Below are 25,692 nucleotides of genomic sequence, written 5' to 3'. Positions count from 1 at the left end.
AGTCTGCTGGGGGTTCTTCACAAGACAGGGGGGCTGACTGTGAGGTCCTTTAGCATCTGGACCAGGTACCATTTATATACTGTTATACCTGGATGCAAATGTGCTAGAGCAACAGAAGAGAAAGTTGGTCCCAAGTCTTGCTACAGAGATAAATTTGTATCATCTTAATGCTTATCCAAACCAGCTCACACCTCAAGGGGAAAATGCCACCGAGGATGCTGGCTACAGATACATGCCTTCACTCCTGCCAGTTCTAAATCTAATTTTTCAAAATGAGATTTCTTTACTCTCTGAAAGCATTTCTAACTCCAGTGTGCAAGATTTCATAATCTGTCTCTCTCTCTCTTTCTTCCTTTCCCCATCTTTTGCCCCCTCTCTGTCCTGCAACCCCGGCTCCCTGCTATTACCTAGGTGTCTCTCCTACTACATGACTCCACCAGGATGAGGTGGCTTCTGTCCAAAGCTGTGGTGATTGATGATGATGATGATGATGAATATCCCTGGAGGCAGAATGTGCACAAATACTACATCCACCTCATCCTCAGCCTCTTCCTCTTCCTCTGGTTCATTCTGGGGAATTACTGGGTCTTCTCTGTGTACCTGCCAGACTTTATTCCACCTTTTCAGCAGCCTCAGGCTTACTGTGACAAAACCCTGTACCTCTTTGCAGTAGGGGTCCTGGTGCTCAGCCACACTGTGCTGGTCTTACTCGTCCTGGGCAGCAGTTATGTCTATGTGTGTTCTAAGTGGAGATTCGCTGCCGATGAAGACTGACACCCACACCTTCCCACGAGTGTGTGTGCACACACACACAGACACACATGTGCACACACATATACACACATAATTTTGGGAGAAAAGCACACTGATGAGTGGACAGAATGTCCCCAGAAGGAATTTCAGGAACCACCAACATGTACTGAGGATTCTACCAGACTTAAGAAATTCTGGCCTGCCTGGACCTGCTCTTCTCCAAGTGGGAATTTTATACTCATAAGAGTTACCAAAGGGATTTTTCTTTTTTAGGGGAAAGATGAGGAAGGCAAAGACTGGGGGACCCCTTTCAAATCACAGCACAATTTCCTGTAGAAAGGTTTGTTGTTATTGCTGCTTGGAGGTCATTCAGCCACCAGCACAGGAAGCTGAAGAAAGAATGTGGTTCTTCAGACAACACAGAGCTTAGATTTTCTTGCAGTGATGGCTTTTGTTATTAAAAAGAGAAAAATAGGGCTGGGGATTTAGCTCAGTGGCTCTGGCGCCTTCCTCAAAAGCTCAAGGTCCAGAGTTCGATCCCTGGTACCAAAAAAAAAAGAAAGAAAATTAAATAAATAAATGAATGAATGAATAAATAAATAAAAAGAGAAAAATGTCCTTCAATAACTCCAAGTCTCTTGGGGAAAATTAAGGGGCAGTTTCTCCCAATCCCAAATCAGAAAGTTTTGATCTAATGGGAGGGGACAGCCCAAGGATAGCTGTAACATCTGCCAAGGTCAAGAAAGTAGAGTCCATCCAGGGGCTCTGGCTGGCCTGCTGGGCTGGCCTAGCAGATAGCAGGATTCCTTTTGTCTTGGGCTCTGTGTTCTATCATTGCACATGAAGTATTTGGCCTTTAGTCCCTGTCCTTCCTGGTTATCTGTGGCACAGACCAGTGATTTGTGGATGGCTTTGTGGCACAAACCAGTCTTGTATGTTTCCAGCCAGGTGCTACCTGTGCAGGTGATTTTGGTTTCTGACCCTAAATATCACACAATAGCTCTTCTCCTTAATGACATGTTTAGCTTTGTACGTCAAGACATCTGGAAGTCTAGAATGATACCAAACAGCAGGCACTACGTTCCCTCTTGCTGCTGTTGTGGTGAGATGAAGTTACTGAAGCCTCAGTACCAAGTCAGTGTGTGGATGCTTCTTGGGGAGAGGAGGACTCCTCCCATCAAGGTCCCTTGGCTTTATAATTTTCCATAAAGACAGTGTCATGGGTATTTTCGGGGGCGGGCATCACCAAGGGGAGCACAACATCTGCTTACATGCTTCTGTTTCAGCTGCATGCACAGAGCTGAGCCACTGTGTGCATGTGTGCCTGTGTTTTATAATCAAACCCAGCCATAAATGGCCATCAGTGTGAAGCACCGTAATTTCTCAGGCATGTCAGCTCAAACTGAGAGGTGCACTCTTCTCTATGGCTTTCAGAGAAAAGAGACTGTGGGTGCATGGAAACTTTCCATTTGAATTTGTAAGCACTCTCTACACGTCTGTCACCTGCAGTCACCTTTGGTCCGGTTTTCTGCCCAGGTGAGAAGGTTTGTGGTGCACTCTTTGCTAGGAAAAAGGGGAACATCCCTTATCCTGCCCGTTTTTCCTAGGCAGCTTCTATTTTCGTTTTCCCTTGAGCAGGTGTGCAGCTTGCAGACCCTGCCTCATCAGTACAGATGCCCGATGCCACCCTCATTGTGTCCCATGTCACCCTGTCTGTCCCAGGCTAGAGACAGACTGCAGGCTCAGACACAGGGCAAGACCTCAACCTCCTTTCCCTGAGCCACGATGTGTCAGTCCCTTAGCATGTGTTTGGATACAAATGGACGAAGCTGAAAAGCCAATGGAGCCTATCTCTAAATTTAATCCAGGCTACACTGCAACCAGCACTTTTCTTCACCTCGATGATACTAACTCCTGAGCAAGGATTTGAGGATATTCAGGCTCCAGCCTCACAAAGTAAGCCATGCCCACATGGAGAAGAAAATGCAGATTTGATACTTAATTCTCTCCAGATTGCTCCAGAGTTGCATATTGTGTTGGGAATAACACTGAGGCTGCATCCGGATTCAATACAAAAGGGCCGAGATGGAAAAGTTACCATACCTGGGGCTCAGGAATCAAGGGCAGAGACAGCTGGGCCATCATTGACAGCTCTGCCCAAAGAGCCTCATGGCTGGAGACTCCTGGTTCTGGAAACCAAGCAAGTAGAAGTTCTCCCACTCATGTCTCAGCTCTGTCCTCACCTCACTGTGAAGCTAGGACACTTTGCTGGGCATCATGCGGGATGGAGGAGTCTGTCCAAGGAGAGGGTATAGGAGTAGAGGATGAAGACTGGACTCCTTCACCTGAGGAGAGCCCATCACTGACTCTTCCAAATCCATGAGCATTGAAGACCCAAGCTTAGGAACCACCTACATGGCTTCCACATGGATGGTTCTGAGGCTGCTGGTACTGGAGCCTTAGCAAAAGTGGAAAGTGTCTGTGGGGGGAGGGGGTGGCGAGGGATACCATGGGTATAAAAAGCACCTATTAAGGCCAGGGACTTAGCTCAGTGGTTCTGCTGCCTGCCTTGCAAGCGAAAAGTCCCGAATTTGATCCCTGGTACCAAAAACAAAAGCCTGTTAGCAGATGGCAGATATGGGCTAGTGTTTTGGGTACTTGAGTAGCCAGATCTCAAACATTGCAGAGTCCCAGTTTCTGATAGGTCTGGGTAGCACTAGAATGCTGCAGAAATCTTTATCTTGGTATAAGTGATAATTTACCAAATATGCTCCAAAAAGTGACAAAATGTTCCCTTTTCCAGAAATGGCTTGGCAAAAGAATTTCCCATCTGAGAAAACACTGCAGCAAAGATAAACTGTACATTGAAGTCATTTTATTTATTACATTGGGGATCATTCTAAAAATGATTCTTTGCCTGAATCTATAGAAATGACTGTTCCAAGCAATAAAATGGGACCATTCACCAGAGTCAACACATCAGTAGTTCTCAAACCTCAGCAAACCATCAGAGCTATCCAAGGGTTTATTTCAAAAACAGAATCACAGGCTGGGGATTTAGCTCAGTGGTGCCACTACCTGCCTCAAAAGTGCAAGGTCCCGAGTTTGATCCTGGGTACCAAAAAAAAAAGAAACCACAACAGAATCACAGTTCCTAGAGACTCTAATATATGGAGCCCACTGATTCTGTTTCACTGGGCCAAGAACCACATGTTCACTCAAGCCACACATGAGGTGTGAACTAACCCAGGCGATCTCAGTTGTAACCAGGAGGACAGTATGATGTTAATTCCAGTACTTCATGTTTCCATCTACAAGGTATGATCAAAATAATATGGTGAATGTATAATTTTTTTAATGTTTAAATTTTTAAAAATGTATTATGATAAAAGACACATTGCCATTAATCCCTCTCAAAGTACTTCAAACACTTTAACCCGTCATTCTTGTCACCTTCTGAAGCAGTTCTGAAGTCCTCTTTCGTAAATGTCTTTAGTTGTATTGGTGTAGCAGCCTCCACAATGCCCTAAATCAATTCAAAATGTTTACTTTTCCTGGTTATTTTGACTCTGAAGAAGCACCAGAAGTTACACAGTGCCAAGTCCAATGAATAAGGTGCATGAGGACATACCATAATGTTTTGTTTTTGTTTTGGGGACCGAGGATCGAACTCAGGTCCTTGTTCTTTCGCAGCAGGTGCCGAAATCACTGAGCTAAATCCCCAGCCCTACCATAATATTTTTATAAGGCTGCTTTTCTGATGGCTGGCACTCAGCAGAAGCATTCACTAGATTTTTTTAAATTCACACCTCGTAAAGACATTCACGAAAGAGGACTACCAGAACTGCTTCAGAAACTAGCAAGAAAGGTGGAGCAAGTGTGCTCAAAGCAAGGGGGAGTATTTTGAAGGAAATTAATAGCAATGTGTCTTTTACTGTAATACATTTATTATTTTATTTTTTATTGATACATTTGTAGTACATAATGATTACAATTATTGTGGGGAGTTACTACAGGTACATGACATTTCTTAATTCTTTTCTTTAACCCCCTCCTCTATTCGCCCATCTCATTTTTTAAAAATTTAAATATTCAGTGTATATTTTGATCACACCTCATATTTTAGTGTGAGTAGAGGCAAAGGGGTCAATATCTATCATTTCTGTCTGACTCTTGTGCCTGATTTCTTGGTGGGCACTTTTTAAAATGTTGATGAACTCTCCGCGGGTCAACAAGCAGTGTGAAGCTCCTTGGCTGCATTCCGGTTCCTGCCCACAGCACGGTGAGGTCCTGGGAGCTGCTTGGAGCCCCGCCTTCATCCAGTGCTCCGTTTAGCGCTCAATTCCATGCCCTCCCCACCCCTGCCACCTTCCAGCTCTTCTGCTACCTGGTCCCACACTACAGAGGCACAAGGGATTATACTTCACATAGTTAAATGTGATAGATTAATAACTACCACAAATTGTCATTTTCTAAGCTTCGCTTGATGCTATGGTATTGCTGATTGTAACATTTGGCTGAACATGTTGTGATTGATCTAATTAGTTTTCCTTCCTGGTATAAGGAGAGTAAAATAGCCTTAGAGTCATTAGAGCCTCAAAACCTAAAAACACAAGCCATATCTGGAAGACACCTCTGAAAAGCAATCATTCCACAAGGGTTTTAAACAAAAGCAACAAAGATACTTGCATTAAGCAATTCTGAAATATCAACCCAGGAATTAAACCAAGGACAGTACCAAAAACAAAAATGAGAAGACATTTAAGCAAGGCACAAATGCAGGCTTCCACTCCACAAAAAGGAAATTCTGGGGGAAATGAGATGGAAAAGTCAGATAATCAACCACCTGGACACCCTGAACTGATAGCACAGGAAGTAACAAAGCAGATACATGATGCTCTAGAAAAATTCAAAGCAGAAATAATCTCCCAGATAAATACAGAGATGGTGAGTAGAGTGAAAGACATGATTAGAGGCTCTAGAGCAGAAACAGATGAGAAAATAGATGAGATCAGAAACATGCTGGAAGCCATGAATGCCCAGCATAAGAAAGAAATGGAAACCATGATTGCCCAACATAAGAAAGAAATGGAATCCATGAAACAGATTCAAACAGATATTCAGGAGATTAAAAACTCCATTGAAAGCATGCAGAGCAGACTAAGAGAATCTGAAGAGAGAATATCAGATATAGAAGACAGAATCGCAGTTAAGGACCATGAAAACAGAGATTTCTTAAAGATAGTAAGGGACTATGAGAAATCAATCCAACAGCTGCTAGACGATGCAAAGAAGAATAACATAAGACTGATAGGAGTCCACGAAAAAACAGGAGAAAGTACAATTGACATAAAAAAACTGTTCACAGAAGTAATAGTAGAAAACTTCCCAGACAGAGGTGGAGAATTGGACATACAGATAAGTGAGGCATATAGAACTCCAACAAGCCATGACCAAACAAAATCTACACCTAGACATATAATAGTCAAGATCCCAGAAACCCAACAGAAGAACAAAATTCTACAGACAGTTAGAGAAAAGAAACAAATCACCTACAAAGGAAAGTCCATCAGAATCACGGCAGATTTCTCAACACAAACCCACAAATCAAGGAGAGCCTGGAGTGAAGTATTTCAAGCCCTAAAAGAAAATAACTTCCAACCTAGACTGTTGTATCCGGCAAAATTACCTTTCAAAATCGATGGGGAAATTAGATACTTTCACAACAAAGGACACCTGAGAAATTTCCTGAATACCAAACCATCACTCCAAACAATTTTATGCAATATCCTAGAAAAAGACAATGAAGGTCACAACTCCATGAGGCCCAACAGAGAGAAGACACCACACAAAGTAAGGCACTAAAGGGAAAGGGGGAAAAATAAGAAAAGAGCCAACAACAATAAAACATCATGGCAAGAATGAGTCAATATCTCTCAATTATAACTATCAATGTGAATGGCCTCAATTCATCAATCAAAAGAAATAGACTGACAGAATGGATTAAGATGCAAAACCCGGCAATATGCTGTATACAAAAAACACACCTAACTCAAAAGGAAATTCATAGAATGAAAGTAAAAGGATGGAAAACAGTTCTCCACATGACAGGAACCCAGAAAAAAGCAGGGGTAGCAATCTTATTTGCAGACAAAGTAGATTTCAAACCAAAACTAATTAAAAGAGACAAAGATGGTCACTACATCCTTGTGAAGGGAACAACCCAAGAGGAAGAGATGACAATCCTAAATATTTATGCACCAAATACAAATGCCCCTAACTATACAAAACAAATATTAATGGACATGAAAAACCAAATAAACAATAACATAATTGTAGTGGGGGACCTCAACACCCCTCTATCACAAATAGACAGATCATCTAGCAAGAAAATTAACAATGAAATTCTAGAACTGAACCAACCTATTGAACAAATGGACTTAATAGATGTTTATAGAGTGTTCCACCCCACAAAATCAGAATACACATTCTTTTCAGCTGCACACGGGTCATTCTCCAAAATAGATCACATGCTAGCTCATACGGCAAATCTAAGTAAATGTAAAAGAATTCAAGTTATCCCCTGTATATTATCAGACCATAGTGCAATAAAATTGGAGATCAATAACATAAGAAACCGCAGAACACCCAAACACATGGAAATTGAATAACACTCTCCTGAACAACTAATGGGTCACAGAGGAAATTAAAGAAGAAATTAGACAGTTTCTACAAGTAAATGATAATGCCAGTACAACATACAGGAATCTGTGGGACACAATGAAAGCAGTTCTATGTGGGAAATTCATAGCAGTGAATGCCCATATTAGGACAACAGAGAGAACTCAGTTAAATAACCTAATGCAGAACCTCAAGCTCCTAGAAAAAGAAGAGCATAACAAGCCCAAAGCTCATACAAGAAAGAAAATTAAAAAGATCTGAGCAGAAATCAATGCAATGGAGACTAAGAGAATGATACAAAAAAAAATCAATGAATTGAAGAGCTGGTTTTTTGAAAGAATAAATAAAATTGATAAACCTTTAGCCAACCTTATCAAAGAAAGGAAAGAAAAGGCTCAAATCCATGCAATTAAGAATGAAAAAGGTGAAGCCACAACAGATCCAGCAGAAATTCAGAGGATCACCAATACCTACTTTGAGAACCTGTACTCTAATAAAATGGAAAACACAGAAGAAATGGACAGATTCCTAGATACATACAAATTGCCAAAGTTAAATGAAGAAGATATATAAATTCTAAACACCCCAATAACAATGAATGAAATTGAAAATGTAATAAAAAATTTACCAACAAAGAAAAGTCCAGGTCCAGATGGCTTCACTGCAGAATTCTACAAGACATTTAAAGAACTAGCACCATTACTCTTTAAACTCATCAAGGAAATTGAAAGGGAAGTAAGGCTTCCAAATTCATTCCTGGAAGCAAGTGTTACCTTGATTCCAAAACCAGGGAAGATCCAACCCAAACAGAGAACTGCAGACCAATCTCCCTAATGAACATAGATACAAAAATCCTCAACAATATACTGGCAAACAGAATACAGAGGGTCATCAAGAAGATCATACACATTGACCAAGATGGATTTACCCCAGGGATGCAAGGATGGTTCAACATCCATAAATCAATAAATGTAATACACTATATTAACAGAGTCAAGGACAAAAACCATATGATCATCTCAATAGATGCAGAAAAGCCATTTGACAAAATCCAACACCCATTCATGATAAAAACGCTACAGAAAATTGGAATAGAAGGTCTTTATCTCAACCTGATTAAGGCTATCTATGAAAATCCAACAGCCAAAATCATACTAAATGGTCAAAAACTGAAAACTTTCACACTAAAATCAGGAACAAGACAAGGATGCCCACTATCACCACTCCTGTTCAATATTGTTCTGGAAACATTAGCCACAGCAATTAGAAAAGAGAAAGAAATAAAAGGAATAAAGATAGGAAAGGAAGAAGTGAAACTGTCATTATTTGCTGATGATATGATACTTTATATAGAAGATCCAAAAAACTCAGTCAAAAGTCTTCTAGACCTAATTGACAGATTCAGTAGAGTAGCTGGATACAAAGTCAACACTCAAAAAATAATAGCCTTCTTATACGCAAATAGCAGACCCATTGAGAGAGAAATTTAGGAAATAATTCCTTTTATAATAGCATCTAAAAAAATGAAATATCTAGGAATCAGCCTAACAAAGGAAGCAAAAGACCTCTACACTGAAAACTACAGCACTCTGAAGAAGGAGATCAAAGAGGATATAAGAAAATGGAAAGATATCCCTTGTTCCTGGGTAGGAAGAATCAATATAATGAAAATGGTCATACTTCCAAAACTACTATATAGATTTAATGCAATACCGATTGAAATTCCAACAATATACTTCACAGAACTAGAGAAAACAATCCAAAAATTCATTTGGAAGCAAAAGCACTTCTAGGCAACAGAAACATGGCTGGAGGTATCACAATCCCCAACTTGAAACTATACTACAAAGCTACTGTGATAAAAACAGCACAGTACTGGCAAAGAAACAGACCCAAAGATCAGTGGAATAGATTAGAAGATGCAGAAACAACTTCAGACATACTCAGCTATCTCATCTTTGACAAAGAAGCCAATTGCCCTCATTGGAGAAAAGATAGCCTGTTCAATAAATGGTGTTGGAAAAACTGGATTTCAACTTACCAAAGATTAAAACTAGACCCATACCTCTCACTGTGCACTAAACTAAGATCGAAGTGGATGAAAGAGCTAAATATCAAGACAGAAACAGTAAACTTGCTGGAAGATAAGTTAGGTAGAACTCTCAATGACATTGGCATAGGAAAAGACTTTATGAACAAAACTTCAGTAGCACGGGAGCTAACATAAAGAATCAACAACTGGGATCTCATCTTATTAAAAAGCTTCTGCACTGCAAGAGAAACTACCAACAGAGCTAAGAGACAACCTACAATATGGGAAGAAATTTTTAGCAGCTGTACCTCAAAGGTCTTCTATCGAGACTGTATAAAGAATTGCCAAAAATCAGACCCCCCAAATTCAAAGACCCAATTCAAAAATGGGCATCCGAAATGAACAGACATTTCTCAGACAAAGAAGTAAAAGCAGCAAATAAATATATGAAAAAATGTTCAACATCACTGGTCATTCGAGAGATGCAGATGAAAACAACATTGAGATTCCACCTCACCCCACAAAGAATGGCTGCTATCAAGAAATCAACCACTAACAGATGCTGGCGGGGGTGTGGAGAGAAAGGAACCCTTCTCCATTGTTGGTGGGAGTCTAGACTGGTGCAACCACTGTGGAAATCCGTATGGAGATACCTCAAAGAAGTAGGACTAGAGGTTCCATTTGACCCAGCTATTCCCCTACTGGGTATCTTCCCCAAAGAATTAAAAGAATCATACCAGAGCGATATATGTGCACCTATGTTTATAGTAGCACAGTTTGCAATAGCTAAGGTTTGGAAACAGCCCAAGTGCCCACCAGCTGGAAACTGGATAAAGAAGATGTGTTTTTTTTTATAAAATGGAGTACTACTCAGCCATAAAGAATGAGAAACTAGAGTCATTTATAGCTAAATGGATGCATATTGAGGCCATACTCTTAACTGAAATAAATAAGACACACATGTGTACCAAATAGTTTCTCTAGTGTGAGAAACTGAAAGTGTAAATAAGGATGAAAATGATTAAAACGAATAATTGATAATTTAAAATAGGAAAAGGTCCAAAGGGGTAGGTGTGGTGGGAGGGGAAGGGGAAAGGGAAGAAAAGAAAGGAAAAATTATGAGAAAGAAAAAAAATGGAAACAAAGTCTATGTAAATAGGGAAGGGTGGAGGGGGTGAAGGGCGCATAGGTAATGGGGGGAAAATAAGAACTAAGATACATCACGTACAGGTACAAACACCCAATGATAAATGTAAATGTATACCTAAAATGTACCAATTAATATATAAATTAAAAAAAAATAAAATGATGAAATAAACTGTACAGTTTGTTCCTGGGATCTTCCTTAGCCTGGGGAAGAGAATCCCCACGTCCATGGGATGCTTTGCTTATTGTTACTTTCAGTGGGATTCCTGAGGGTATAGCCTACAGGTTGCCATTAGTCCCCCTCAGAATATTCCCTTTTGCTTCTAACACACCTATCCTATCATTCTTGCTGTTTTCTGAAGCAGTTCTGGAAGTCTTCTTTCAAATTTTTAGTTACAGTGTCTTGGCTGTCTCAATGACCTGAATTGAGTCAAAATGTTTCCCTGTCATGGTCATTTTGACTTTAAGGAAGAGCTGGGCTGGGGATTTAGCTCAGTGGTTCTGCCGCCTGCCTCATAAATGCAACGTCCCAAGTTCAATCCCCGGTACCAAAAAAAGCGCAAGGGCCACAAGTCATCTGGTGAATAAGGTGGATGAGCACACACTGTAACACTTTTGTTTAATAGAAAATGCTGTAATCATGAACTGTAAACTGCTTTAGAAAGTGGCAAGAACAATGGGATGTGTGTTCTAAGCAAGGGGGAGTATTTTGAGGGGGATTAAGTAAAATGTGGTTTTTATTGTAATTTTTAAATTTTAAACATTAACCATATTTCTTGATCACACCTGTATGCATATTGATACTGGTGAACATCAGGCCAGATTTAGACAAATTTTGCTCCATGAAACTCAATTGTCAAGTGGGTAGATGATCTGCAGTAGAGAGTCTATAAGAATGAACAGAAAATCCTTCTTAGTTATTCTAGTGATTTCTCTTTTTATGAGTACAGAACTAAGAAGAACAAGTGTCTGTTATAGAGTTTGAATTTCAGTAGTTCACTTTTCAGGCCAGCTTGGTATAGCAGTTAAGTTATGTAGTATATTTTGGAAGACAGACTTAGGACTCAAAACATTCCTGTTCTGATCAGCTCCTCTTTGCCCCATTAATAAGGGAAGGTCCCCTGCCCTAAATCGTATGAGATGGCTGAACACACAACCCTGACACTGGAAGGAGGGGATGACAGTAGTTTATTATCTGTCCCATATTATCAGAGCCTAGACCAGGCAGTCACAGGCTGATATTCAGGGCCACTTGGCCTGGGGAGGAGACACTCAGGAGCACAGCAAACCATCAGGAGCTGAGGGTCAAGCCACATAGTCATGCCATATAGCAACCAGAGGGTACTTAGCTCCCATGAAAGGTGTGATTGGCTTATTTGAATAATTTCACAGACTTGCAGGGAGGTGGCACTCATTAGGTTGAGTGGGTGAGGAGCAGCCAGCCTGACTATAGGGGGACCTGCTCCCCTGCTGGGCAGGGCTTTACTGGTGAGGGCAGCAGGGGAGCTCATGGTTAGGCCACGAGGCCCCTGTGAAGCAATCCTTGAAACATTAGACCATTAGCATCCACCCTCCTAAGTCAGTCCCTGCCTTTATTTGGCCTTATTCCCTGGGTTACTTATCCTTGGATTTGAATTTCCATAGCAGCTAAAGCAGAAAAGAAGATACAATCAATGATAAGACATATTGTCAATGAAGCTAAAAAAAAAAAAAAGCAAAGAGCTAGGCATGGTGGCCCACACTTGTAACCCTAAGACTTGAGAAGCCAAAGCAAGGAGGATCACAAATTCAAGGCCAGCCTGGGCTACATAGCAAGACTCTGTCTCAAAAACCCAAAACAAAACAAAGACACCTCATCCTCAAAAAACCCCAAAGGCAGCCTCCTAGAACACTCACTATCTCCTTTCTGCATGGCTCCACTCTTGAGGGTAAGAGGCCTGTGAGCTGCCCCATGGCCTCTTCTCCCACCTTCTGATTCTCCCATAACTGCAAAACTCCTTCAGTCTGACTGGATCCTTTCAAACCGGTGTTTTTAAAATTTCTTGTTTCTTTATTATTTCAGCTTCCAAAACCTTGCAGCCAATTTCAGTTCCCATGTTACGGAGGAAAGGGTTGCTCCCAGATTCCTTTGGGATCCCTGTGGTCAACCCTATGATCTCCCAGGTTCCCCAACAAGTTTGCCCTACAGCAGTCACACCTGCTCAGTTCCTGGCGCCTCCCTTTCAGGCCAGTGGATCCAGGCTGTGTGGCAGTAACTGCTCTCCTCACCCAGCCGGCACCCGTAGGTCAGGGCTGAGTAGGGAGGAGGGAGAGAAAGCCCAACGCCCTGTTTCAGATCAGGTCAAACTCGTGTCATTTATGCTCCAGAGCTCTGTGCCCCTTAGGGATCAGGTGGAAGCTGGACTTCATTTGAAGCCACATGCTCTCTTAGCATCTGCCCTCTACCCCCACCCTTTCTGTCACCCTCATCTGAGTTTCTCCTGGGACCACAGCCTCCATAAACCACATTATATCATGGGTCCCCAATCTTTCTGGTTCACCTGGGCCATACTGAATGAAGAAGGATTGGGCCACACATAAAATATAATATAGTTGGGCCAGGAATTTAGCTCAGTGGTTTCACCGCCTGCTACACAAGTGCAAGGACCCGAGTTCAATCCCTGGTACCAAAAATATATATATAATATAGTTAATAAATATAAGCAACAAAATTTCATTTATTTTTAATATTTTAACTTGTCTTACAAAATAGCACGGCAAGCCCAAGTTTAATAATAAGAAACTTTACATGTCTGCTTAATAAGAAATGCCTGTCTTCACAAGCATACACACACACACACACACACACACACACACAAACAGGGTCAAATACTACTATCAGTAATTGCGGCGTTTCACTTGCCAAGTTGCTTCCTGGCATTGGTTAGCGCTGCACTGCGTCCTCCCCTACATGGGATTCTGTTGTCACCTACACTGTCCACACTCGGGCACTGCACAATCAAGTCATGAAAAATATCATGCTAAAAATCACACAATGATCTTAAAAGTTTACAGTCTTGTGCAGCCGCACTGTCCTCTGTCCAGGGCCACATGTAGCCCTTGGGCCACCGGTTGGACACTCCTGCTCCACTTGAAGTCCGGACTCAGACTCTACATCCAGCATTATCTCCATGGCTTGAGGCATGGGATAGATCACTAGCATGTTCTCTTTTATAGCCTTGTCATTTTCCTTAAATGACTACTATTTTTAGCATTTTTATTATAAAAACTATACATGCTAAGGCTACCAATTCAAATAGTGTCACAGGGTATAAAGATAAAAGTAAAAGATTTTAAGCCCCACCCTAAAGGCCAGCCCGTCTCCAAAAAAGCATGGTGTTAATTTTGTTACCATTCTTCCAGAACACGTCTATGTATATTTAATCATTTGTATGTACTTTCTACAATAATATAAATACTTTTTGCTTATGTTCATATTATATTGTAACATGCTTTTCCCTACTTCCTATACTCTCAGTACAGAGAGATCTCCCTCCAACATGGCCAATGTTTGTTTAAAGAGGCAACTGGCATGATCTATCATGTCTGTGAACCAAAATGGGAAAACTAGTAATGAAAAATTTTATTTTTCCATATGAACAAAATAGTCTGAGAAACTGTTTTCCTTTTCCTCTTTGTTAGTCTTTAAACCAAAATGCCTGAGGAAGGCTGTTACAGAACCTTTTGGATTAAGGTATGTAACTTGTCTGAGGGAGATTCAATGTCCCCAACATTAGGGACAGAACTCCTGAGAGGACAGAAATTGATTAGGTTATATGTTATTCTTTATAGTCCTCAGGAATGTATCAGCACAAAATCACTACAAAACTACTAAAAGAAAAAATCAGTAAAACCACAGACAGAAGGATCAAACTATCCTTTCAAAAGCATGTGAGTGAATGCGTATGTATAACTAAGATATATTGGGCAACAAAAATACAAAATGGAAGCAACACCTGAATATTGCTGAATGTATTTTAAGATATGTAACAAAAATAAAAATGTGTCACAGTGAAATACCATCTCACACCCATTAAGATGGCTACTATTTAAAAACAGCAACAACAAGAACCTAAAAGGATGTGGAGAAATTGGAACCTGTGTGGTGTTGTCGGGAATGTAAAATGGTATAGCCACTATAGGAAACTCTCTGAAGGCCCATTAAAAAAATGAATAATAGGGCCGGAGCTCAGTGGTTTCGCCGCCTGCTGCGAAAGCGCAAGGACCCGAGTTCAATCCCCTGTACCAAAAAAAAAAAAAAAAAAAAAAGAATAATAGAATCGCCATATGATCCAGCAATCCTACTTCAGGGCATACACGTCTAAGAATTGAAAGCAGGGTCTTTTTTGAGGCAGGATCTCACTATGTAGTCCAGGCTGGTCTTGAGATCATTATTTAGCTTAGTAAAGGAGAGGATATTGTTGTGAAAGTTTTCAGCCCCATAGAAGTTACTAAAAGAAACCAAGAAGTCACTATGGATCATGTCCTCTGTCCCTACAGAAAAGTGGTTAAATGTGTGAGACATCTGGACCCAGGGCTGGAATCCTGACTCTGCCCCTTTCTAAATTCCTGTGATCTTGGACACACCCCTCAAACTTGTGTCTCACTCTCCTTGTTTATAAGCTTAGAATGGGGCTTGGCACCTAGTATGTGGAATGTATGTATTTGTTAAGTAACAGAAAATTTCATTTATTTTGCCTTCACTACTACACTGTGGGGACTGTCCAGTTGTACTCCCACATAGGAAACTGAGGCTCACAGAAGCATAGGATCTCTTCTGAAGAGGTGTCAGAGCTGAACTCTGGCCTCCTGACCCTTGATCCCAATTCTCAACACCTTGGGCCCATCTTACCACCATGTGTCTAGCCCCTGTAGAGTGACAAGCTGGTGGGGGAAAGGGAGAGCTCCACATGGTTTTATCTGAATAAATAATTCATGCACATGGGACAAAACTCGAAAAAGGCTATTCAGTGCAAACTGGGTCTCTTTCCCACATCAGCTCCCCATTGCTAAAGGTCTTGCTAGAAGCCTGTACAGTGATTAGCTTCTTATGAAAGGAAATCCTTAAATGATTTGTCCATTAGGATGTTGGTTTGGACAGGCAATAGCCAGCCCTCAAGTGTGCCAGTCTATAAAAGGTACAGGGGAGCAACTGGAGAGGCCTTTCCAAATGGTGACTGTATGAGCCACTAAACAGCAGCAGGAGGAGGGTGACTTGGTGTCCACCATGTGCATCTTCCTCCTCCACTGCTTCTCTCTTCCATTGGCATAAACTCCAGAACATAATCACCTCGTATTTCTTATATAAGACCTGCTATTGAGGCTGGGTGTCTGTGTTCCCACCTACCCCTTGTCATTAGGAAAAGCCCAATGCCAGTCCCTTAATCTATGTCCAGGTCCTGACCTGCTGCACAGATAGGGTCAGGACCTGTGCATGGTCTACACTGAGTAAAACAAGAATCAGCATCAGAGACCTTCTTATCCATCCTCTGCCTCATCCTCTTTCTTTTTGTTCCTTTCCCTGCACTTTCATTTCTATTCCCCACTCCCAACTGCACATTAAATGCGTACGTGAATGCTGCTCAGCTTCCTATGGACTTATGATTTACAGTTATTCATCATATTAACTAAGTGGCTTTGCTATGTAAAATATTAAGGCAGCATTGCCATTATGACCTTGCCTTACATGATCTCATTGGCAGTTGGTGTTGCCATGACAACTTGGCTAGAGAAACTGGTACTGAGCATCAGTGGAAGGCAATATGAGCACTGGTGAGTGTGTACAAAAGGACACAGCCTTCCTATTACACATATCTGTTATGCAGGAAGCCATGGATTCTTACTCCACACCTCCTTCTCCACCCACATTTGTCAAGATTAGCTAAATATTTAACACTTCCTGTGCTAGTGGAACATTTACACTGCTTTGCTATTAAGTGTAAGAGAAAGGAATAAGAAAACTTGAGAGCAACATTCTTGATCACCTTGTATGAAACTAAGCTCTTTATAATGAATACTTTTAATCATCCAACGACTCCATGCAGTGAGCATATTAATTCCCACTTTACCAATAAAAAATCCAAGATTGAGTGTATGTGGAATGATGTGCACATGGCTAATCGAGAGGGCTAGATTTCCACACCCTCCCTTCCCATTACTTCAAGGGGCCACAATGCTCCCTAAGGATCCTGTAGTTCAAGATTATTTTTCACTCCCTCTCTGTGAACCAAATGCACATTTCCTGAAGTGATGAGAGAGATTTGTAGCAGACTGACATCTTTTCCATTGCTGACACAAAGCAAAGTATACAAAGCACAGTGTGCAACTCTGGAGATCTAAAATATTCTTCCAGCCAACCGGGACAGGCATCGAGTCACAACAGACCGAGGGGTTTTTGCAAACTGCCACTTAAACTTCCTTTCATCACTCTGTCAGGAATAAGAGCAATGCTCTTATTCAAGGTCCTGTACAGAGGGTCAAGTTGTTAGGACAAGTTTATTTCAAAAGTTATTATGAAATGAAAACATGCCCACTGGTGAGTAGGGGTGGGCAGTGATCTTGTGTGTTAGGGACCGAGGCTAGTAAAGCAGTTGGCCTCGACACATCTTACGTAAGAGCGCTCAGTCTCTGGGCGAGTTAGATAAACCTGTACAGAGTAAACGGAATGACAGGCAGCCAGACCCGTCTCTCACAAGGATGGAGGTCAAGTGTGGTGGACAGGGGCGTATAAGTCCTATGTAACAGAGCCGGGAATAGGGGTGAACGACTTCTCTGAGATCTGGGTTGAGGTAACAATCATACCCTTACCTGCGCTGCAGGCTTTATTTGGACTTAGACTGAGGCCGATGAAGATCTGGGATATCGGGAACCTTCCATGGCACTGCATGAAGTTACACAATTAGTGGCAAAGGTCTGGACTTCAGAGACAGTGTCACCTCTCGGGTGGGAGTCCCAGGCTTGTCTCTCGGCGGCTGTTTTTGTGTGCTTGCTACCAACCTACTCTGCACCTGACAAGCACTAAAAGAGAGTTGTCCCTGGGGCACTGGGCAAAGGAATACACGTTGAAACTTAGAAACTGCTAGTTATGATAATGCTCATTTGGCGGAGAAATCTGCATGATTTTCTAGGTAACCAAATTCTAAAAGGTGCGGTTCAGGGCCATTTTCACATCCCGGCCCTACCCAGCATGACTGAGCATGCAGGTATTTCCCAAACACCTTTTCAACTCCGCGATTCCTCTAGCGGAGCAGGGGTAAATCCAAGCCTCAGGCTGGGGAGGAGAAGACGGTGGGACTCCCAGACCTCAGGCGGCTAGCCGGGTAAGGAAAAGCATCGGAAGCCGCGGCTCTTACATAACGCGATGACGTCACCGGGGGCGGCTCCGTGCGGTGCGGGCCGGGGAGGGGGCAAGGGTCTCTTGTATGGTGCGCACCCCAACGCTTCTCAGCCGCAGCCTCGCGTGCTCGCCTAGAGGCTGTGCGAATACACCAAGCCCGGCGGCCGAGGTCCGCGCGGCGGGCTGCTGGGGGGAGGGGGTCACGTGACCAGACTCCCCATGACCGTCGCTCCTTCGCCACCTCGCTGGACAAACCAAGTCTTGAACTACTGTGACGCCAGCAACCTAGCAGCCGGAGGGTGGGCTGGAGGAAGTCGCTGGAAGCCCGCCTCTCGACGCTACCAGGCCCGGTAGTCTGAAGGACTGGGCTAGCTGGCTTCCGAGCGAGCGGGACACGCGCCCTTCGGCGGAGGTGGCCCGAAGGGGCGGGGGCTAGGGGTGGGGCGGGGCCAGAACCGAGGGGCGGGGCTCAGGCACTCTATTTAGTTTCAGACAGGGCTAGTTTTAAATTGTTAGCTGAGGCCCATCTTAGTACTTTTCCCGCGGTGTGTTTTTTTCTCGCTAGAAAGATCACGCGTGTGAACTGCGACCGCTCGCTCAAGCGCGGGCTTCCGGGCAGCGTGGGCTGTGCCCTGAGCCTGGTTGTGCGGATCGCTCCAGCCTGTGATCGCGCTCGAGGGGCCCTACTCTGCGCTCTGTCATCTTGAGGTTCTCAGGGTGTGACAGTAGGCTGACCAGTGGTTCTCAACGCTGTCTGCTCGTAAGAATTACAGGCAGAGAAATTTTGTTTCGTTTTCTTCTGTACGTTCTCATTATCATCATAGTCTACATCAAGATGCTTAGCAAATACTGCAATTATCTTTAATGCTTATATTAAATATCTTTCTCTAATTTTACATTACGAAGAGAAGAAATTAAAACCAAGTTGTTTGAAGCTGGGCACACTTCTATGATTAGCCAGGATGGGTAAAAGTTGGTGGCTTTATTCTTCCTGCTGTGTAAAACAGATCTAGGTAGGCCCTACAAAATGAGACCAGGTAATAATTGTTTTTGAAAAGTGTGCTACAAAATTGGTTTGTTGTAAGCCACGTTTAAAATACCAGTTTTGGGCACCACCCCTTGAGATTGCAATGCAGTAGCTTCCTACTGAGCCTAGACTGGCATTTTATAAAGATCTCCTGATTTTCATCTCAGAGAGACTTCCTGTCTTCCCGACACTAAGGTTTTTATCAGTTTCCATCATACCAGAAAATGAGATGGAACTCTTTCATCCACGTGGTTTTGGAAAAAGTTCAGATCCTCAGGGCCAATTGCTATAGAGCATGGTGGGAAGAGTAGCTGTCAGTTGTGTTTCCCAGGTGACCCTTTGGCCCTTTCCTACTGAATTCAGACGAACAGTGGCAGACAGTCACTTTAAAAGAGCATGTCCTCTAGCGTTAGCCGCTATTTGCTGGATTTTTCCAAGTCACACAGAATGCAGCATGAATGCCAACTGGCTTCCAACCTTTGGCTGGTTCCAGAGAACAAGCTTATAAAAATCTCTCCCTTCCAGCTGGTTATGGTCATGCTCACTTGTCTCAGTACTCTAGGAGGCTGAGGCAGGAGAATGGTAAGTTTGAGTCCAGCCTGGGCAACTTGGTGATAAGTTAGTGAGACCCTGTCTCAAAATTTTAAAATGAAAAAAGGGCTATGAATGCAGCTCAGTGGGTTCAATTCTCAGTATTGGGAAAGAATCACCTACCTTGCTTTTAGACATGGACTCTCCTGATTTTCCCTCCTTGAGGGAAAGTAGAAGTCAGGCTAAGGGTCCACAGAGATAAGAGAAAATGAAATTTAGGTTTTCTTGCTGCTGTGCGTTTAGTGAATTGGAGGGAAAGGTAACAACCTAATTTTGATTTCAGTGTGAGACATTGTAGTTAGGATTTACAGTGTTTTCCTTGGCACACCAGGATATTTATAAAGCCTTCTTGTGTTGGCCCCCTTGACAGCAGGACCTGGTCATAGTTTCCTAAAGCTGCCTGACCCGAATCATTCCCTGGGTAATTTATTTATTTTATTTTACTTTACTTTTATTTTATGGTGCTGGGGACTGAACCCAGGGTCTTGGCCCTGAGCCTCATTCCTGGCCCTCTTCCCCCTTTTTTGAGACAGGAACTTGCTAAGTTTCCTAGGCAGGGCTTGGGTTCATGTGACACTGTGGACAAGGGTTCTACCAGCTTTCACTTGCAGGGCATGTGAAGCCAGACTGCTGGGCTCCCCCAGGGTGCCAACCTCTAGACACAGAAGGCTTTTCCAATAGGTTTCCCAGGAGGGGTTGGTGCTGCTGGCTTGGGGCTCACCCTTTGAGCACCTACAGTGAGTGCTGAATAAATGGAAAATCTGCTTTGGCTTTATCAGTTATCATCCTATGACTTTAGCCAAGTCATTTACTGAGAAATAGAGACAGATATCAAGAGTTTGTGAAAACAAAATACTTCCTCCCAAAAGGGGGAGGAGGATACTTAAAATCCAAGTCTTACTATTAACAACAGATTGGACCAGGATGGAATTCCAGTGTAGAAGGCAAAAATCCAAGGCAAAGGCCAGAGGGCGGGCAGGACACGTCCTACAGTGCAGCCCAGCCCTGCCACTTGGCCATGCTCCCATGTGGAGTTGGAGGAAGAGGTTTAATCCACGGGAACCGCCCTCAACAAACAGTCTCTAATATGGATAAACGTGGGAGTCCAGAGGCTAATGCCTTCTCTGGCTCGGTGTCACAGAGAAAAACCTCTCATCTCCCTGTCTCCAGCAAGGGAAATCTTCCAGCCGGTTTCCAGAAGATTCCTTGCTCTTTTTCTGGCTCTGCTGTGGCATAAGAGACTTACTCATTGACCACAGTGCCTTCTCCTGGCCAGACCCCTATTCATTGATTCAGGCCCCTCACCAGAAAAAACTTTCACAGAGATTCTAGAACTCACTTCCACCCACAGGGGAAAGCAAATCCTCCTTCCTCATCTTTATTTATAGTTTCAAATGCTCTCTAGCTGGGCACTGTGGCACACACCTGTATTCCCAACTACTAGGGAGGGTGAGGCAGGAGGATTGAATGAGCTCAAGAGTTTGAGACTAGCCTGGGCAACTTGGCAAGACTGTGTCTCAGAAACCTCCCCCCCAAAACAAGCCCGACCGTGGTGACACATGCCTATAATCCCAGCACTCAGGAGGCTGAGGCAAGAGGATTGTTATGAGTTCAAGGCCAGCCTAGACTTCACAAGGTAAGCCTGCGTTGCATAACAAGGCCTTGTCTCAAAAAAGAAAGAAAAGAAGGGGGGGAGGGATCGAGCTCCATTTTGAACATGGAAGTTATTATGCTCTTAATATGTTCTAAGTGCTGCACTAAGTGCCTTACACACATGATCTTGTTTAGACCTCCCAAGAGATAGCTCTTCTTACCCCCTTTGTACAAATAAGGAAATAGGAGTTGAGAAAGGTTAAGTCAACACACAAGACTCCACAGCTGTTGAGAGGTGCAGCTGCAGTTTAAACCCAAGATTTTTAGTCCAAGGCTCTGTAACTGATACTATTTTCAGTTTCAAGTCAAACTTTCATGCAGTCTTTAGAATAAGAACTCTTGCTTGGTGTACTAACTGGGCCCTTCACAGGAGCAGCAGTAGGGTAGCACAGTCACTGAGCTGCCCTGGGTGTTCAGGAGAGCTGCAGATGGTACCAACAGGAACATTCCTCATGTTCTCTTAAGCCAGCCTTGACTGAGGCAAGAGGTGATGCCTACCCTGTGGCAGTGACTTCCAAACTGAACAAAAGCTTGTAAACATCATTTGACCTCTTCCTGAAGTGTCCCGGGCACATAGCTGGCAGCAGGCCAGCTGCTGGCAGTGTGTGTACACAGGGTGGGTGGGCAGGAGGGCCCTGGGCCACCTGTGGAATCTTCAGTTTAAGAATTCTGTTCTGTATCGCAGGAGAAACTCATGGGGCTCTTGGCAAGAGAGCCAGGCCCTAAGACCCTGACTCCCTGTGGGGGAAAGGTCGGCCCTCAGGGCTGCCTCCTGTATTCCTCCCGCCTGTTTCCCCAGCCCTTAGCTCTCTTTCAGTAACCAGGAAATACTGGAAAGTAAAGGTAGAGGAGCTATCTATAAAGGAAGAAAGAGAAACAGCTAAGGAACCCAGGAACATGGCTATCTACATATGATGCCTTTATGCAAATTAGAGAAAATACTTCTTCCTTGTTTTGCTTTGCTGTCATCTGACAGAAAATTGTCATAATGCAGATCCAAGTCTCCAGCCACTATGATCCAAATGGCATCTCGCAAATTGTGCTGTGCACACCCTGTCTAAATTCAGGGTAGTTTTCCCTGTGATACCCTGTAGCCCCGAAAGAGGCTTGGCTTATTTTAAGCTGGTGCAGAGCTCAATATCTAGCTTCTTCTTTCTTTATTCCCTATTAGCAAATCTCCCCCTTTTCTCCAAATCCGAAAGATATGTGCTGTGAAATGAAATAAGCATGATATTAATGGTCTCCTAAGCTTTTTCTCCCAACTGGGCAGAAGCTACCCATCTATTGAGGATTCTTTTTTAATGTGTGTTGACACTTTGCAGGATCAGAGGAGGTCAGAGTTAAGATAGTTGGAGACCAGTGTAGTGGCACATGTCTGTAATCCCAGCACTCTGGGAGGCTGAGGCAGGAGGACTGCAAGTTTGAGCTCAGCTTGGACAACATATTGTCTTAGCGAGACCCTGTCTCAAAATTAAAAAAAAAATTTTTAAAGCCCTGGGGATGACAGGCCAGTATGACAGCCTGGGTTCATTCACCAACGCATGCACACACACACATGCACCACCACCACCAACAACAACAAAAAGATAGTTGGAATGTCAAATCATTGGAATCTCCAAATATTTTCCAAAAGTTTGAAAGTCAAGGAAACATAGGCTCTGAGAAGATGGTGGTCTTCGTTCCTTTGTGAGAGCAGGAGGGAAGCACGAAAGCCGAGGAGGAGTGGGAGGGAAGGAGTGGTGCAGTGTGTGGTAGGAGGATGACTGAAGGAGGCAGAGAGTGGTGACACGAACCCAGAATTATGCTCTCTCCCTGCACGGGCTGTGCTCTGGGCACCTATGCTATTCTTTCTATGGGTCTGCTGGGTCCAGAAGTGGCTATGAATCTGCACCTAAGGACTTGTCCCTAGTGCCTTGGAAATCCAAGTTCTCCAAGAGCCTTCTCTGTCACCGGAAGGAACAATGGCAGTGGGAAAGTGCATGCCACTGAAATAGCCAGGCAAGGTGAGCAACCTGCAGCTGGTCCACATGAGAAGAGTGCCCATGTCAGCTCAGGGTCAGCAGGTACTGGACAGTGCTTTCACAGAAATGGCACAACTGCTTTTTTTCTGAACTTCACACTGACCTAAAAGCCCTGTTAACTTAGGAGAGCTGGGGTCTGCCCACATGCCACAGTGTATTATGATTAAACACAGCAAAGGACTCAAACAAATCCTGGCAAGGAGAATCACCAGTGGAGCTTTAAAAACAAACCAAAAGCCCCAGAAGGATATGAGGGGAGGCTTAGAAGTCCACTGCAATTTGGATATGGGCCCCCTAGTTAAGAAGCAGTTTTCCCAGAATACCTGGAGAGGGAAGTGCATGAGCTCACTTTCCCCTTGCTGGGGTTCAGGATTAAAGCAGCCTCCCACCACCCTAACCTGGGAGGTAAAGGAGCTTTCTGGAATCACTCTGGTAGAAGTCTACATGCCAGGATTTCCTGTGTGAACTTGCTGTCCTGGGTCACTGAGCGGGGTGGTGTGCTGGCTGGAAAAGGTCACTGCATCGGTCCAAGCCTGTTCTCCATGAAAAACTAATGTTCCTGCAGAAGTTGTGGAAATAAATTGGGAAATTATCTCCTCTCAAGATGAAGATATTTCTTTATTTTCCTCCTCTCTAAATCCAAGGTAGGCATTTTCCAGGAGGCTGTTATATCATTCAGAGCTTTGCTTAATTATCTGCCAAGTTCGGGAAAGGATGCTAACTGCATCTTAGCAACTGGGAATCATGCTGAAGAGTTGTGATCAGGAGGAGAGAGAAGGGCTGGTTTCATGGCCAGCCTGGAGCCTTCTGTGAAACAGGCCCACTTCTGAAGTGGGTTATGAAGAAGGTGAAGAAAATAGATTCCATAATGATGACTTCTTTGCTACCAGCACCAAGGTAGCTCCCTTTAAGTAAACTCGAGTGATAGTAGCATGACATATGCCAGACTAATATGAGAGCTGTTCCTGCATTCAGCATTCAAGAACTATTTCTTGAGTTCCTATTGCATCTAGTCCCATGCTTCTACATTAGATCACTGAGCCTGGACGCAGCATCTGAATGGTTCTAAATGCAGCCAGGAGAATTGAAAATGCAGCCAAGGTTGTGTCTCCTGGGCCAGGTGTGATGCTAGATGCTAGGGATGCAAGTGTGGCCAAGACTGACATTCTCATCCTGGATACATTCAGATCCTTAACAAAATCAGGGAATGATCCCAGATTCATTATCCGTCAACCCAGATAGGCAAGAGAGAAGGTCCCAGTGTCACCTCACTATCATCCTTCCCACTCTAATCGTGAGGATCATCCAGCTAGATTTTCCAGAATGGACTCAACCTCAAGGATGGTTTTTGTGACTCTGTATGTCTTCATCTTTCACTTGGAAAAGCTGGTTTCCTTAACTATGCTGTATCTCACAGGTGGTTTCATTGAATTCCACCAGGGGGCACAGTTCACCTGGTTTGTGATCCAGAACAGGCAGAGGGTGCCCACAATGAGATCATCAGGCGAGTGGTAGCCAGGTGAGCTGCTCTTCGCGCCCCTCCTGGGGCTTTTTGCCTCTGTGGTCAGCTTCAGGGAGGCTGGACACCTTGCCTGCCTTCTCGGTGTTGACAATGGCCTGTGTTTGTGCTTCTGCTCTGGAGCCACACTCTTGAACAGCTGGATTTCACCTGGGGTAAGTGGGGCACTGTGGTCTGACCCTGTGGCCCTTGGGTGCTGGAGAAGCCAGCAGAAGCAAGCAGGCAGGGACTGATCCTTGCCACAGGGACAGCAGATTGAACAGTGGCCCTGCCTGGTTTTCTGTCCCAGAGGGAGCCCATGTCATTGAGACACATCCAGTGTAACTCAGGTGCCACTGAGCGGAGCCTTACATTGACCCTTCCTTGCAATGAAGTGGAGAAACTGATTGCATTTTGGTCTGATGAGGGCCCTTTCTAGCAAGACCTTTCAGGCCTGGCCCACATCTTGTGGTTTTCCTCTACAGAGAGAGTTGGAACCAGGAATTTACAGGGCTCAGTGGAAAATGAAAATGTGAGACCCTGCTTAAAAGTTAAGGATTCCCAGACAGTAAAGGCAGAGCATTAAACTAAGCCCTTATGAATGTGGGGCCTAGGCAGTAGCATGGATCATACACCCACAAGGTTGGTCCTGGGTAGAAAACCCTGTCTCCTCTGTCAGGTGGAGAGGAGTCACCACAGCCCACTGACTGTCACTCAAGAGTACTGTTGTTCGGTTCCCACCACTGGAGTCCGTGGGAGGAGAGCTAGGGGACAGGCAGACAACATCTGCCCAGGTTTAGATCAAGGCCGAAGAAATAACTGCCCCCACCTCCAGTGGAATATTTTGCATTTGCATCAGCTCATGAAGGTTGTTTGTTTTTTTGGTGTTTTTTTTTTTAATAACACACTCAAAGC

At 43.6% G+C, this 25,692-nt stretch overlaps 2 protein-coding genes across 5 annotated transcripts in view; both read left to right on the top strand.

The window, feature by feature from the left end:
- The window catches only part of Tmem272 (transmembrane protein 272), a 34,439-nt gene extending 30,552 nt beyond the window's left edge, over nt 1-3,887 (top strand). For all 3 annotated transcript variants that reach the window (XM_087197369.1, XM_087197368.1, XM_087197370.1), the window contains one exon: nt 412-3,887. In XM_087197369.1, coding sequence (XP_087053495.1) covers nt 412-774 — 363 coding nt within the window. In that variant the 3' untranslated portion in view covers nt 775-3,887. The remainder of the gene's footprint in view (nt 1-411) is intronic.
- The window catches only part of LOC147822287 (uncharacterized), a 93,181-nt gene continuing 68,260 nt past the window's right edge, over nt 772-25,692 (top strand). For both annotated transcript variants that reach the window (XM_087197367.1, XM_087197366.1), the window contains exon 1: nt 772-17,970. In XM_087197367.1, coding sequence (XP_087053493.1) covers nt 5,503-6,618 — 1,116 coding nt within the window. In that variant the 5' untranslated portion in view covers nt 772-5,502 and the 3' untranslated portion in view covers nt 6,619-17,970. The remainder of the gene's footprint in view (nt 17,971-25,692) is intronic.

The sequence above is a fragment of the Heterocephalus glaber genome, unplaced genomic scaffold (assembly GCF_053883595.1).
Source record: "Heterocephalus glaber isolate CG9 unplaced genomic scaffold, H.glaber_assembly_v1.0 deba00001666, whole genome shotgun sequence".
Classification (NCBI taxonomy): domain Eukaryota; kingdom Metazoa; phylum Chordata; class Mammalia; order Rodentia; family Bathyergidae; genus Heterocephalus; species Heterocephalus glaber.
This window is presented reverse-complemented; position numbering and strand designations above follow the sequence as displayed.